Raw genomic sequence first — 14,208 nt, 5'->3', positions numbered from 1 at the left:
ACCCAAACCAGCTCCAGACGCGTCCCGGTAGTTTGTTGAGGTGGGTTTTGTTTACCTTTCGGTTGGCTGTCAACGCCGGGTTCTTAACCCCACCGGTTGTGAGCGAGTTCTTTTGTGTCGATGAGATAAACGCTCGTGTACCCCAAGCGTGTATTTCCCGGTGTTGGGTCTGTTCTCCCAAAAAAAACTTCTTATCGCGCCAATGGACTTGGGAGCTGATAATGAAGTGACTGTTTTTGGGCTACAACCGCTCGTTTGGTCCAGTTTCTTGCACATTGTAGTACTACCTCCCTTATGTTTATTCTTTTTCACTTTCAGAAATTTCTAAAACTCTTGCACCAACACCATGGCGCGACTTCTCGCACGCTTCTGCAAGACGCTTCCCGTCCAGGGTAACTCAACCCGATCGGTTCTGCCTGCCATCTCGATGGTGCCATCGCGCGCCCGTAGTAAGTATCGCCAGCGTATCTGATCTGCACTTGTGGATCTTTTATTTTGTATCTTGTTTTATCACTTCTTGTGCGTGTTTTTCTTATGTTTATTTGTGTGAGTGAAAGAGAGAGAGAGAGAGTTTTATGCTGACAACAGTTCCGCGCACTGGAATGCATTTGCACTCTGTTACAGCAGCAGCCGGTTGCAGTCGCGGTGACCATGACCTGTTTTTTGAAATCCATTTTTGAACGATCGCGCGTAATTGCTTTTTGTCTGGAGTGACTCCATTCCTTTAGCACTGTTTACACGTATCGGATATTCATGTCGGAAGTGGAAAAACACTATTAGTTAAATGTTTTTAATAGTACGACGGATGTTTTCTTATTCAGCTTCGACTCGTTATTTGACTAGTGGCGGCAGCTCAAATCAAAACAGTTTCAAAGGTCGGCTGTAGCTTGATGCAATCTTGGTTTGATAATCGTGATCTGATACTTGCTGCATGCCATGAGATGCATTCTCGGAGTTTGATGTTTTTGCGCCCGGCTTAAATTTTCTTATCACCCTGACCTAAATGGACTTGGCCTTGGGTCGGGTTTTTTTTCGATTACCGTTACATTGCTGCTTTACTACATTGTTGATCCTATTTTTAGTGATGTAAATGTTTGTCCTTTTTTCGTTCAGGTACTGACACCCGCATTCAGGCCGTAAATCCTGTGGTCGAGATGGATGGCGACGAGATGACGCGTATCATCTGGCAGTTCATCAAGGATAAGCTTATCTTTCCTTATGTGAAGGTCCGTTAACTTGCCGAAAAAGGGTTTAGATGAAACGAAGAACAATTTACTAATATGTATATACATCATCTAGGTCGAAGCACTTTACTACGATCTTGGTCTTCCCTATCGCGACCAGACGGACGATCAGGTTACGATCGATGCAGCGCACGCCATGTTGAAGCATAATGTCGGCATCAAGTGCGCGACGATCACGCCGGACGAGCAACGTGTGGAGGAGTTCAAGCTGAAGAAGATGTGGCTCAGTCCGAACGGTACGATCCGTAACATTCTCGGCGGTACGGTGTTCCGTGAACCGATCATCTGCAGCAACATCCCGCGCATTGTGCCCGGCTGGACGAAACCGATTGTGATCGGCCGTCACGCGCACGGTGATCAGTACAAGGCGCAGGATTATGTGGTGCGCAAACCGGGCACGGTGAAGATGGTGTACGCGGGCGATGATGGCACGGTAGAGGAGATCCTGCTGTATAAGTACAATGCACCCGGTGTGGCGCTGGCTATGTACAACACGGACGAGTCGATCACTGCCTTTGCCCACTCGTCATTCCAAGTGGCACTTAGCAAACGCTGGCCGCTTTACCTGTCCACCAAGAACACGATTCTCAAGCGTTACGATGGTCGCTTCAAGGATATTTTCCAGGAGATTTATGAGAAGTACGGGTCCATGTTCACGATGAACGGCAATCAGAATTGTATCTAACTGCTTCCTTTGACTTTCCGTTGTAAATCCGTTCTACAGAAACTACAAGAAGCAGTTTGAAGATGCCAAGATCTGGTACGAACACCGACTGATCGATGATATGGTAGCACAGGCACTTAAATCTTCGGGTGAGTTTGTGTGGGCCTGCAAGAACTACGACGGGGACGTACAGTCGGATATCGTAGCGCAGGGATACGGTTCGCTTGGCCTAATGACATCGGTGCTGGTGTGTCCGGATGGAAAAACTCTCGAATCGGAAGCCGCTCACGGAACCGTCACGCGTCACTACCGGTAAGATGATCAACAAACCGATCGAGCGAATGAAATGTTTAAAGATTTTAATGTTTCTCCGCCTTACAGTGAACATCAAAAGGGGCGTCCAACCTCCACCAATCCGATCGCCTCGATCTTCGCATGGACCCGCGGTTTGGAGCACCGTGCCAAGCTTGACAATACGCCCGATCTGGCCCGCTTTGCCCAATCGCTCGAGAAAGCCTGTGTCGATACGGTGGAATCGGGCAAGATGACCAAGGATTTGGCACTCTGCATTCACGGTTCGCGCAACCTCAAGGATAGCATGTACCTGAACACGCAGGACTTCCTGGAAGCTATCTCGGAGCAGCTAGAACGTACGTGGAAGAAATAAGATACACGCACGCCACACACCCTGCAGCGCATCTTTGTACCATACTTGAATAAAACTTTCCGTAAAATGCGATAAACACGACAGACCATCGGGACAAGGAAATGCCAGAGCTGATTTCAAAAAGGGAAGAAGTTTTTAAATAAAACTTTTTATTACTACTCTATTCGAGGGTGGGAGCTGTTGCCGGTGGAAGTATTTCCCATCGATCAATCACCTACGAAGTGGCCCGATTTTCTTTCGCATTCTCGGACCCCGTCTTGCCGGCCCCTTTGCTGGGTTCGGTTTTGGCCAGGTCACTGCCTACCTTCTTGGCCAATGGTTTGCGTCCCACTGGAAGCCCTTTACGAGCGATCTTACGTCCCAGCTTAATCTGAAGTGCATTGGTGGAAGAATTGGTGGTTTTCCCGGCGGCACCAGCTCTACTATTACTATTACTTCCACTACCATTACCAGTGTTGCCAGCTGTCTCGCGGCCATTTTTTCCATTACCAACTGTTTTCATCGATTTGCCATCCTTCGGAGCGGTCGGCAGGTCCAGCTTTTCGATCGTGATACGTCGGTTGCGGAACGTCTGCTGATTCGCGCGCTTCATCATGTCCACCGGGATCGGTGGCTTGAAGCACACGTAGCCCGCTCGTTGATGAGGCATTTGATCGAGGGATACCACGTCACCAAAGGGTTGAAAGAAGATTCGCAGTGCATTGTTTGATAGCTCTGGTGAAAAGAGAAAACAATTGTATAGCTATCAACCAACATTCTGTTTCGCGATTTTAACGAACTCACCGTCTGGATTACAGTACTTTTGATATGCCATCTGCACGGAGATGTGACGCTCTTTAAATGTGCTGCGATTTAGCGCTTTTGCGGCAGCTCGTGCCTCAGCTCTCCGGCGAAAGCGGATGTGACAGTTAACCGAACGAAGTTGCGCATACTCGGCATCGGTAAGCACCAACGTCCCGTCCGGAAATTCCATCCGTATCGAACGAATGGGCCCAAACACCTTAAAGTGTTGCCACAGCTCTCGACGAGTCGTTGCGATGGGTATGTTTTCAACATACACACAATGCTCTGTCCCTTTAAACGATAATACAGTTAGCTACTCGAACACTGTTCCCTTCCCTCCCAACTTACCAAGCAACGACGGGTTCACGATCGGTTTGGCAACGTAGGTACTTTCCGTTTTTACCTCACACGCGTTCTTGGCACTATCGGCCGAGTCAAACTCGACCGTGCTGCACAGGTACGGACCAACTTCGACCGGGTACTGTGCCTGACGGCCCATTATGCTTCGCCCACCGCGGGTACGCAACTCAATCGAAAGAACCATGCCAAAGCGCTGGAACAGTTGGTAAATCTCCGATTTCTTCGTTCCACCTGGAATATTACTCACGAACACGCTCTTTTTCACTACACCAAACCGGAGAAACGAAAAGACCATTAGCACTAGCCGGAAAGTTTTCCGAAATCAGTGGCATATCCGCTGTTTCGGATACTTACTGTGCTGCAGAAAATATTCATCTCCCTCGCAGATTTCCCCATTGCTGAAGTACAGTTTCTTTACATTTTCCTGCTTCACCGATGGTTCTGCCTCGTACGTGAAATAGAAGAATCGTTTCAAGCCCCTATTTTTGATGTCCACCTTTTTCAGCATTCCCAACACACTTTGCCGTAACTGTCGTTTTTTAGCAGGCACATTATCCACCTTTTCACCACCCGCGGAGGCGGAGGAATTCATTTTGCGATTCTTTCAAGAAAGCTATTTGCTGATAACTTCATATGTGCCAGCTATTTCAACAAATATCGCCTCCGTTTTGGGCCCACCAGGGTGTTTAGATTTTGTTTATATATCGGCATCATTACACTCACGGTGTATATGGAAAGCTGTTCGGGCTTTCGGGGCATACTGCTCCAAATACGGTCATGAAAAATTTGCATCGCTCTCACTAGCGTTTAAATAGAAATAATCTGATTCTTCATAATTTGAGGGGCAATTCGCACTAATTCCGAAATGTAGATAAAATTCGTATTGAAATTATCTGGTTAGGGTGACAGTCGGTTGTCACACATTGGGTGACCAGACAAGAAGTAATCGATCAGATCGATATAAACCTACGTGATTCACATGTCATCCGCACATGGCCAAAAGTCACCATTCAATAGAGAAAAACGCGTGGTATCGTTGACTCTACTTTTCAATCCTGAATAATTTGCTTCCTACGGCTTTTGGAAAAGGATGGCGCCTCTAAAAGATGGTCTGAAATTGAAGAAAAAGTCGCTCAAAGGAGAAAGTGGAGTTGTCTCAGTGCCAAAAACGATTAAAAAGAAGAAAAAAATGTTTACTCTAGGGACAATGCCGACGGATCTGGCTACAGACGTTGAACCGTCAATGGAGGCTGACATTGAATCGGAAGTTGGTCTGCAGAAGAAGGAAAAACCATCGGCAGGTACATCTCAACCTGCCAGAATTAAAACCAAGCGAATTGAAGATGGTAATAATGACATGGATACTAACACGCATGAAGAAGGATATCAACCTGCCGGAATTAAAAGCGAGCCAATTGAAGATGGTAATAATGACATGGATACTGACAAGGATGAAGAAGCATTAAGAGGTAAGAGCTAAAGAAAGGTTAATTTAACATACGTGATTACGAACATACGAATGTTATTTCATTTGCAGCTGCCAAGCAAAAATCGTTCACCATCTTTGTTGCAAACCTTCCGAAGGCAATCACTAGAACTCAAGTGAAAGCACTGTTCATCCAGTATGGCACAATTACACACATACGCATCAGGTCGAATAATGGGCGAAAGATTTTATTTAAGAAACATTTGCAATACGTGCTATCGCTCAACGCTTACGTGCAGTTCACTTGCCAGGAAGATATGGAAAAAGCTTTGGAGATGAATGGTCAGATGGTGGGAGATAATCGCATCCGAGTTTGTCCGCAGGACAAGAAGCAAATTGGGGGCGTCAAATCTACGGTGTTCGTAGGAAACATTAAGTGGGGTAATATTAAGCAAGTATGGTTTTAACGTCTGGCACGGGATGTAACTGGTTGTATTTCTCCTGTCTCGTTCTCAGGTACAACGGAAAATGATCTGTACGACTTTTTCAGCCAGGCAGGTCCGATCGATTTCATTCGGTTCATTGCCACAAAGTATATCGCGTACGTATGCTTCAAGGAGGGCGTTTCCATCAAAAAAGTGCTCAAACTGGACCAGGAAATGCTGAATAATCGTCCGTTGAGAATACAGCTGGTGGATACGGAGCGTACCAACATAAAGCTTAACAAAAAGGGTAATGTGGTAAAGCGCAATAAGTTTCCATCGAATGGTCAACAAAAAAATGCTGACGACGATTTTCACGGCAAAGTATCGGAAGCGAAGAAGAAAAACAAGATGACACGTTCCAATTTTGGCATTGGTTCGGCGAAGCAAAAGAAAATATTTGCCAACAAGTTGCGTGATGCATTTAATAAGAGATAACAAGTGAAGGAAGTGAATCATTGCTGTTCCAGCACAATATATACTAAAAATGCTTAGTATCTTACATCAAAACGTTGGATATATCTTTTATTTGAACCATCTCCGAACTAATTCCTGCATTATTCCCAGTCCAATGCACACGCAAATGCGTACAGCGGCAAACCGGCACACTTTGTAAGCGCAATGCTCAGCGGTAGGTGTGTACGAGATGCGCGTTTCTTTTGTTTACGTTTTCACTACTTCACAAATCAAGCAGGCGACGGTCAGTGAGCATTGGTTTGCTTACATGTGTGTGCGCGCGAGAGAATAAATTGCAGCGAAAGTGAAGCAAGCTTCCGCGAACTTGTTTCGCAGAACAGAGTAGGACTAGACCGGAACCAGACCGAAACCATAAGGGGTGAGTGTGACCAGTGACGTAGAAGCAATTTTAAGTCTGCATCTGGAATAGAGATGAGTTGCTCAACAGTATTGGAGCAGAATCTTAATTGTGTGTTTGTGGTGCGTCATAGTCGCGGTAAAGTTATTGGAATAAGAAAATGCTACCATTAACGGGCAAAAGTCTAAGTCGTGTGAGTAAGCAACCTCCGGTCGAAATTCAACCCCGTGCGGAGGCGTTTCTTCGAGGACGAATCGTGCATGTGTGCGTGCGTGTGACTGAAATGGAGTGCACAAGAATGGGATACATGGTGTTGCTGTCTCAGTGACACCGTCGCACGGTTACCTTCGCAACCGATACGCCGCCAACGCGTCATCACGTTAGACTTCACGCGTTTCACCAAGCACCCCCTTCAAGATCCAGTTTTTGGGTTTGGTCATTGGAGGATGCACTGAGAACGGTTGCCCGAGGGGAATGTTTTGGGCGCCATGCACGCATGGTTTCCGTTCGCTTCCTCTATTCACTTAGGAAAGGGGTTTTGTCATGCTCTCATCGTCTGTTTTCGTTCTCTCTCTCTCTCTTTCTCTTTCTCTCTGTATAAACCCTGCACAATGGGACAATTTTAATAAAACGTTATTTTTTTAACTTAAAAAAACACTCAGTTGTGTGTTTGTTTGCAGTGAAATGAACAGTTATCTCTGAGCTCTACACTACAGAAATATTAGAACATATTTTAAAAAAATATGTATTTTTATTTCTAACCAAAGGCAAAACGCCGTTCGCCCGCTCTCGTCATATCTCTAAATTCTCACATGTTGAAAAATTCCTCTTGGCTCTCACTCATCGCCGTGGTGTGTGCATCATCAGCTTCGGAGGGTGGTGAGATCATCGACTCACCCCCGCGCGCACAGTTTTGCCCTGGGGGCGGATGCGGTTCTGGCTGGCTTATATTATTTGGGGGTTTTCAGTTCGATTCACATACCTATCGGCACGCCGTGTGTGCCTGTCGCGTAGCGCTTCCGGCGGCAAAGCCTGCTTGTGTTTCAAGTTGCACACCAAAACAAAAAAAAGTAAGCAGATGCACACATATACACATACCTGTGCGCGTTTGTTTCACCGTTTTGCTCAGCAGTCGCAACAACTCAGCAGAAATAGTTACACTGTGTGCAGCTGTTTTTAGTGTCGTGTCTCTGCCCGGGGTGTTCGATTCGAGTTTTTGATTGATTTTACCACACATTCATCGGGTATGTTGGTGTTGTTTCGTCGCGGTTCATTAGTGAAACGATGCGATTGCGTATGGGTGTTAAGTGCCAAAGGGCTGCAGCAATCTAACCGCTGTGCGAGTGGTAGTAACGAGTGGAGTGTAAAGATGTATTTTTTTTTTTCATAAACGTCTTTTCTTTACGAACGTCTTGTTGTGAATGTCCTATTTCTTGGTAGTGATCTTCATTGAAATGCACACACATGTGTGTGCGCGTTAAGGCACGCAAAAACCCCCATCCAGACGTGGTGTTGCAATTCTAGAAACAGATACCAGGCGGTACGGTAATCGACGAAAATCGGCGATATTCGTCACTTCATCGCCGTGCGCACATGGACGACCGAGTCGTACGCGATCGCGCTAGTAGCGCCCCCAGAGGCGGCCAGGAAGTGTAGTGAAGAAGAGTTGCTCGTGCTAAAAATATATGCCTACGCAGCGGCTAGCATGTATGTGCGTTTTTGCCTCCGTTTGCCCTTCTTCGGTGTGTCTTCATCTCAGTTCAAACGTTCAAACCACCTATCTGTGTCCGCCCACACGGTGGATATGGACGGGTTCCGCTACTATTGCCATGGGGAAGTTGCTGTTTCGCTGTGTCTCCTACACTGAAACGTATACGGTAGGAACGTTTGTCACAAAAAATAGGTAATAAAAACCTCTGTGTGTGTGCTGGTGAATGAGTGCGATTTTCATGCGTGAGTTACTTTCCGTTCTGTGATTTGATCGGCGCGTCAGGCTACTAAAAGTTGAAGGTATTTGTTAATTTTGACAGATAGTAGTGCATGCTACCAGTGTGCAAGCAAAAGTATCTGTGATTCAATCTTATCGTGTCGCGTTCGTTGTGTTGAAAACAGTCTTAAGTTTTTTTTGCTTCCGCTTTGAAGTTAATTATGAGAGGTTGATGGTGATAAAAGAATGCACACAAGTATGCAAATGCCAGATGATAACGCATCAAAAGCAGCAAAATCGTCGTGCATGTTCGTTTAACGATCGTAGTAAGCAGAAAGTAAGCAAGCGAGAAATAGAGAGAGAGAGAGAACGAGAAGCAAGTGAGTCGAAAATGTGCCGCCGGTACGTGTGTGTGTGTGTATGTGTGCGTTGAGAAGTATTGAGTACATTTTAAAGGTGAAGAAAGAACGCAACTGTGTCTCCCCCCCCCCAACCGCCACACTACAAGGGTAGTATACATTTACTAAAGAAATTGTGGGATTTGAACCGCTGTACATCATAACACGATATCCTTCAACTTTCACGCTGTGCTACGGGATTGGTTACATGCAGTGATGCAAGAAATGAATACCATGGCGAGGCGAGAATCGTTAGAAATCGAAATGAAGTTGTCTTCTTGAAAGAAGTGAGGTGAAGGAGCAACAAAGCGAGTTGATTGTATAATTAACAGTCAACCTTAAGTTGTAACGAATGCAATATAATGAACTTCCCTGGAAAGCAATGGCAGAGCGCTAGCATCTTTTGAGTGCATCTTCTCGAGTCTGGGTACTGCGCTAGCGTTTCTCCCTTATTTTCCCTCGCCGAAATCATCCAAAATGGGAAGGAATGCATCGGGCAAGAGATCGGGTTTTTTTTGTTGCAGCAACCAGCAGTTTCGGATACAGTACCGCCCCATGTGTTTGGTGAGCCAAAAAGGGTCGACCGAAACCGAACTATCTCTCAGTATTTTCCGTCGGTGGTGCGCTACCCGCTGATGATCGACTACGATTGAGATTCGCCGTTTGGTGAGCTGGTGATGGAAAGCAAGAGTGAGAAAGCGACCGCCGAGCGTGAATGGTGTGCCAGTACTGGGTGAGAGCAAACGCCATCAGCTCTCCAAACGGCACACGGGACGACCCACACGACAGTACGCTGTGAAACGCAACGCAGCACGAATATTTTCAGGAAATCGAGGAAAAACCATTTTTCTCGACCGTTTATTTTTGGAAATGTTGTTCTCGGCCGCGCACCGTACCGAGCGCGAGCAGTACTGATCACACACGGTGAGGCCAATCGACGCCACAACGGACACGGTTTTGGGTTCGGTTCGGGGTTTTTTTTTTTTGTTGGGTAGTTTATTCGTGGCGTGTCACTAGCGACCGACACACACACACGGGGCATATAATGGTGCGAACCGTTGCCTTGTGGTGTGTTTTTCAAGCAGTGTTGCCTTAACGGGGTCCCTATTCCATTTATTTTCCTTGCCTTTGAATTTCCCCGTGCGGTGATGGAAATTGCTTGCCGGATCGAATAGAATTTCACTGTGCAACAAGAAAAGCGATACAAAATAAACGCCGGGAAAAAGTACCCCAAAATACCGATACGGGAGCTTGTGTATGTGCGCGCGTGTGTGTGTGTATAATTTGTGAAGGAAAATCCCTTTTTGGTTGTGTGGTCGGAAAAAGGGCCGGGCACTCCCCCCTCCCTAAAGATCTGGGATGAGTTGTGACGTTTGAGCGTGTGTTAATGTGTTTGTGTGTATCCTCTCGGTGTTGGTGTGAGTATACGTGTGCCAGTTCGCGGAAGTGGGATGGGAAATTTGGATTCTCGGAGAGAACGGTACGAAAGGGGTGAATAGGAAATAAGCAAGAAGTAAACACGACCAGAATCTATTGCACCATCAAAGTGGGGAAAAACAAAAAAAAAACCCCTCATACACCACGAAGAAGTGTTTCCCACTCGAGTGAAGAAGAAAATCGGTGAAAAGCGTATCAACCGATGGAAACTTCGGCACGCGACTGTTGAACACGCGCAGCGGAAGAAGTATGAAAGGAGAAGAAGGTAACAGGAAAAGAAGAAAGAGAAAGAGAGAGAGAGAGAGAGAGAGAGAGAGAGAGAGAGATTAAAAAAAACAAAAACAAAATCTTCAAGTGAGCACGGACATCGACACATGCACACACACACGCTCACCTGCACATTTAGTGTTACCGGAAAAACGTCCCTTGATCGGTTCGGAGGATTTCCCCGAGTGGAATGAGAGACAGGCCGTGCAACAAGCGACGAAGCAGGAGTAAACACACATGAGGAAGGTCCGTTTTCTTTGACGGGAAAAATCTTTTCTTCAATTTCCATTTCTTTTCCATCAGTCAGCCTTGCGTGGGTGCGAAAAATTATGGCTGAAAGTCGTTGATTTGCTTGCCCCATTATTGCCCGTTCCTTTGCGTTGGTCACGTTAGTTAAGCGGAACGAGCATGAAGGACTTCTTCGACGTTCCGGTTTGTTGGAAACTGCATCATGTTCCAGCAAATGCTTTGGGAAGCCCGATAAGCCGCTCGTAAAGCCGACAAATAATGGCTCGCCCCGGTTTGGTGTGAGCAAATGGAAGGATTTTTTTAACCCCTTGAAGTAGACGATAGGGGGAACTCGAAAAGGTGGAAGAGACAAACCAAACGCAGAGCCTGTTAAGAAGTGGGTAATCAAATAATTAATTAGTATTATCAAAAAGGGCAGGAAAATGCCATCAATTCGGGTGCCTTTATCTATCCGTGCACGCATTCGTCTACTCTGAGATTCGGTTTTTTTGTGCTGTTCAATACCTACTCTTTGTAGACCAGAAGATCGGTCTGTGATGAGGTCAAATCGGTAACGCACGGTTTTGTGAAATAAGCATGGCCCGGGATCAAATCTCTCTCGGAAGTTCGATGATACTCTGAAATTTCTATTATCTTGAGAGAGAGGTTAATGATTTAAGTATTAAGAGGTTAAGATTTTGTATTAAACGTTTATAGAGGTAGTGTCCAATGTACAGGCAGTCCCCGAGATACGCGGTTCCTCTTGTACGCGGATTCGGAGATTCGCGGTTTTTGTAAATTTGACCGCCGAGTTAGTTTATAGAACAAAATCTAAATAAAAATGTTTAAAATTGGTCTAAAAACCAGTCTAATTAGTGCGAAACTATTACGATCCGTGAATTCCAAATTTATATTCGCGTGTTTCTATAGTTTATAGCATTTATGGCAACATGTTATGCTTGTGTTGTAAACTAATGTAAAAACTTGCTTATACGAGATTTTATGCGAATAAGCAACCAATCTTTTTAAACGGGTTAGCAAAGAGATATTAACGATACTCACTTCGAAAGGATGTAAACTTTTAATCAAGATCACATTTACTTATGGCAATCTTTCCACGATACTGGACCGCAAATGGATGTAAAAAAAATGTTGCCAAAAAAATCGATTCAGTGCAACCCTGACCAAATTCCAAAACCATCTAGCTAATTACCCTTTCCACTGTGCCACTGTGACTCGAAGTACAGTTTAAAAACGGAAGCGCCCTTGGGCGCCCATAAGCAAACCATAATTGAGTTGAAGTCTTGCTTCTTCGTAGTGTAGTGTTCCGGCGACACACTGTCCATAGCCGAAGCAGAGAAGAACCAACCGCTCTCGATTCGATCGTAAACTTTTGTCGACCGGTCGACCATTTCTTGCGAGTGTGTAAGCTTTTTGTTATGAAATTACCATACACCAGCAGATGGATGTTTCGGGCTTGTTGGGTGGAGGCCGAAGGTGGACCGACATCGCCGAGTGTGATTTGAATAATTCGTCCTTTCGTGTAGTGCATTTTATAAATGAATTTCCCCGGCATTCGCCCAGCCCAGGAGGTGAACAGATCTCGGCATACCGGATGAAGATCCCGGGCATCGTAACAGCATCATCGTGAACGATAAAAACTAATTAAATAAAAAGTTTTATACGTCTCCCCAACAATCGACGAAAGATGAGGGATGGGGCGGCATTGAAAGAGAAGTGGATGGGCGATAAAAGTAGAATAGTTCCGGTATTATGGTACGATGTTAACAAGAGTTTTATGAACTCTGGTGGAAAGCAAGGGGAGTGCGTTTTATTAGGTGTGGGAGTGTGAGGGTTTCATTTTTTGTGGAATATTGCATGAAGTGGTTTAATGAATTATTGTGAGAATGATCCACGATTTCCACGATAAATTTCACATTAGGAATAAGATTTGGTAAATTTATTAAAGACTCGCTTGCAAAACTCGTCATCAGTAGATTAAATATTTGAGTTAAGCTTATTACTACTCAACTTTACGTAACATCACTTGTCGTCGTATCTACGGGAGCATTCGATGATGCATTATTATTAAGTTTCTAAAGAATTCCCCAGAATCAATCTCAGAGCAATTCGAGCAGCATCGCTATCGATCCTTGGTGTACGGTTGATAACACAAACCCGGGTGCATTAACACGTAAATTGCCATTAACCAGCTCATTGTGCTGGTGGCTTGAATGGAACTTGATTGTAGACTGTTCCTCCTCGCAGGAAAAGTGATAACCCAATTTAGTCGTTGGAATGAACCAACATCAGGGCTGTGCAACTATTTCGAAGTTATGGTCTAATTGGGTTGTTCACTTGTTTGATTCGACCGGGATGACAACTTTAGGCTATTAAGCTTCCTAAATTTAGCTATTTTATTATAAGTTCCTTTTATTCTTGTATAAATCTCCCAGCTACTTACTGTTGAGTTTTAAAAATCCCTTAACGCTAAAGCCCTTTACATTCTGACGTGCCTCAAATAAAGCGTGTCTCGAATAAATAAAGTGCAAATTATGCTTCGCACTACCGAAATCGAAGGGTACAGGGAGTCTTTTTAATGTCCCTCTGTTTATTACTATGCTTTTCTTGCCCGAAAAACGAATGCCCCCGTTCTGATGCGCAATTAATAATTCAAAAGCTTTACCACCCCTGGAACTATCGGTCCCGGTGGAAATGGAGTCACTTTCATCCGTACCATTCTTCTTTATGCTTCAACGAAATTGCATCCCAGGGTCGGCGAAGAAATACCCACTACTTGACTGTTTGTGGATCTTTCACCATGAGCACACGGCTTGCGTCCGGATACTGCCGTACTCTCGCATCCGTTCGTGCCTTATCGGTGCAGTTGGGAATGGGCAGGAAAAGGATCCCTGGTGCCGATATCGTACGGGTTGAATAGTGTGCCCTAATGTACACTTCCCTTCATTGTCCGCTCTATTGCACTGTACGCCCGTACTGGGACGTGTACCACGGTACGAGCAAGTGTCTCAGTTCTGGCTCAATTCAGTTCCTTCGCATTTGTGAAAAGCAATTTTCCTCGCTTGAACAAAACGAGAACCGGTCGACCTTTGCCCCGTTCGAAGGGAAAGCAAACGAAAGCTTCCCTTTTCCGTTTCACTGTTAAATGCGAGCTTACGCTTAACTCGATTCGAGGGAAGTGATTGGCTCGAGCAGCACTGGAAGGGCATTATTTATGGCAGCAAACATTTACATCAGAAGTATTAGAACTTATTTTTGTACAAAACTAGTGATTATAATTTGAAAACCATTTACGGTGGAATACATTGTTCAATTAGTTCATTTTTGAGCATTTACAGCACATAACTCACGTGTCTCAAACGTACTGGAAGAGTTGAACACAGATGAATATGTGAGAGAATCTTCAAATCAAATCAATGAAGTTTTATGAAGTTAATCACGAAGTTTGACAGATCTTCGAAATGACAGATAGAGAAGATAGATCTACCGT

The 14,208-nt window shown here is 45.1% G+C and overlaps 3 protein-coding genes across 3 annotated transcripts; 2 read left to right on the top strand and 1 right to left on the bottom strand.

Annotated features, from left to right (window-relative positions):
• The first annotated feature begins 346 nt into the window (after positions 1 to 346).
• Positions 347 to 2,575, top strand: LOC128707619 (isocitrate dehydrogenase [NADP], mitochondrial-like). The gene is made up of 5 exons (XM_053802577.1): positions 347 to 449; positions 1,114 to 1,226; positions 1,300 to 1,883; positions 1,969 to 2,220; positions 2,290 to 2,575. The coding sequence occupies exons 1-5, from the start codon at positions 347 to 349 to the stop codon at positions 2,573 to 2,575; spliced, it is 1,338 nt and encodes a 445-aa protein (XP_053658552.1).
• Positions 2,576 to 2,789: 214 nt separating this feature from the next.
• LOC128707662 (uncharacterized) lies at positions 2,790 to 4,310 on the bottom strand. The gene is made up of 4 exons (XM_053802620.1): positions 4,073 to 4,310; positions 3,707 to 3,982; positions 3,359 to 3,649; positions 2,790 to 3,289 (listed from the first exon to the last, which is right to left on the bottom strand). Exons 1-4 carry the CDS (start codon positions 4,308 to 4,310, stop codon positions 2,790 to 2,792), a joined length of 1,305 nt encoding a protein of 434 aa, XP_053658595.1.
• A 615-nt stretch (positions 4,311 to 4,925) lies between these two features.
• LOC128709733 (uncharacterized) lies at positions 4,926 to 6,064 on the top strand. The gene is made up of 3 exons (XM_053804741.1): positions 4,926 to 5,187; positions 5,256 to 5,585; positions 5,661 to 6,064. The coding sequence occupies exons 1-3, from the start codon at positions 4,926 to 4,928 to the stop codon at positions 6,062 to 6,064; spliced, it is 996 nt and encodes a 331-aa protein (XP_053660716.1).
• Positions 6,065 to 14,208: the final 8,144 nt, after the last annotated feature.

Source organism: Anopheles marshallii, chromosome 2 (assembly GCF_943734725.1).
Source record: "Anopheles marshallii chromosome 2, idAnoMarsDA_429_01, whole genome shotgun sequence".
Classification (NCBI taxonomy): Eukaryota; Metazoa; Arthropoda; class Insecta; order Diptera; family Culicidae; genus Anopheles; species Anopheles marshallii.
Note: the sequence above shows the minus strand (reverse complement) of the source record. Positions and strands in the feature narration are given on the sequence as shown.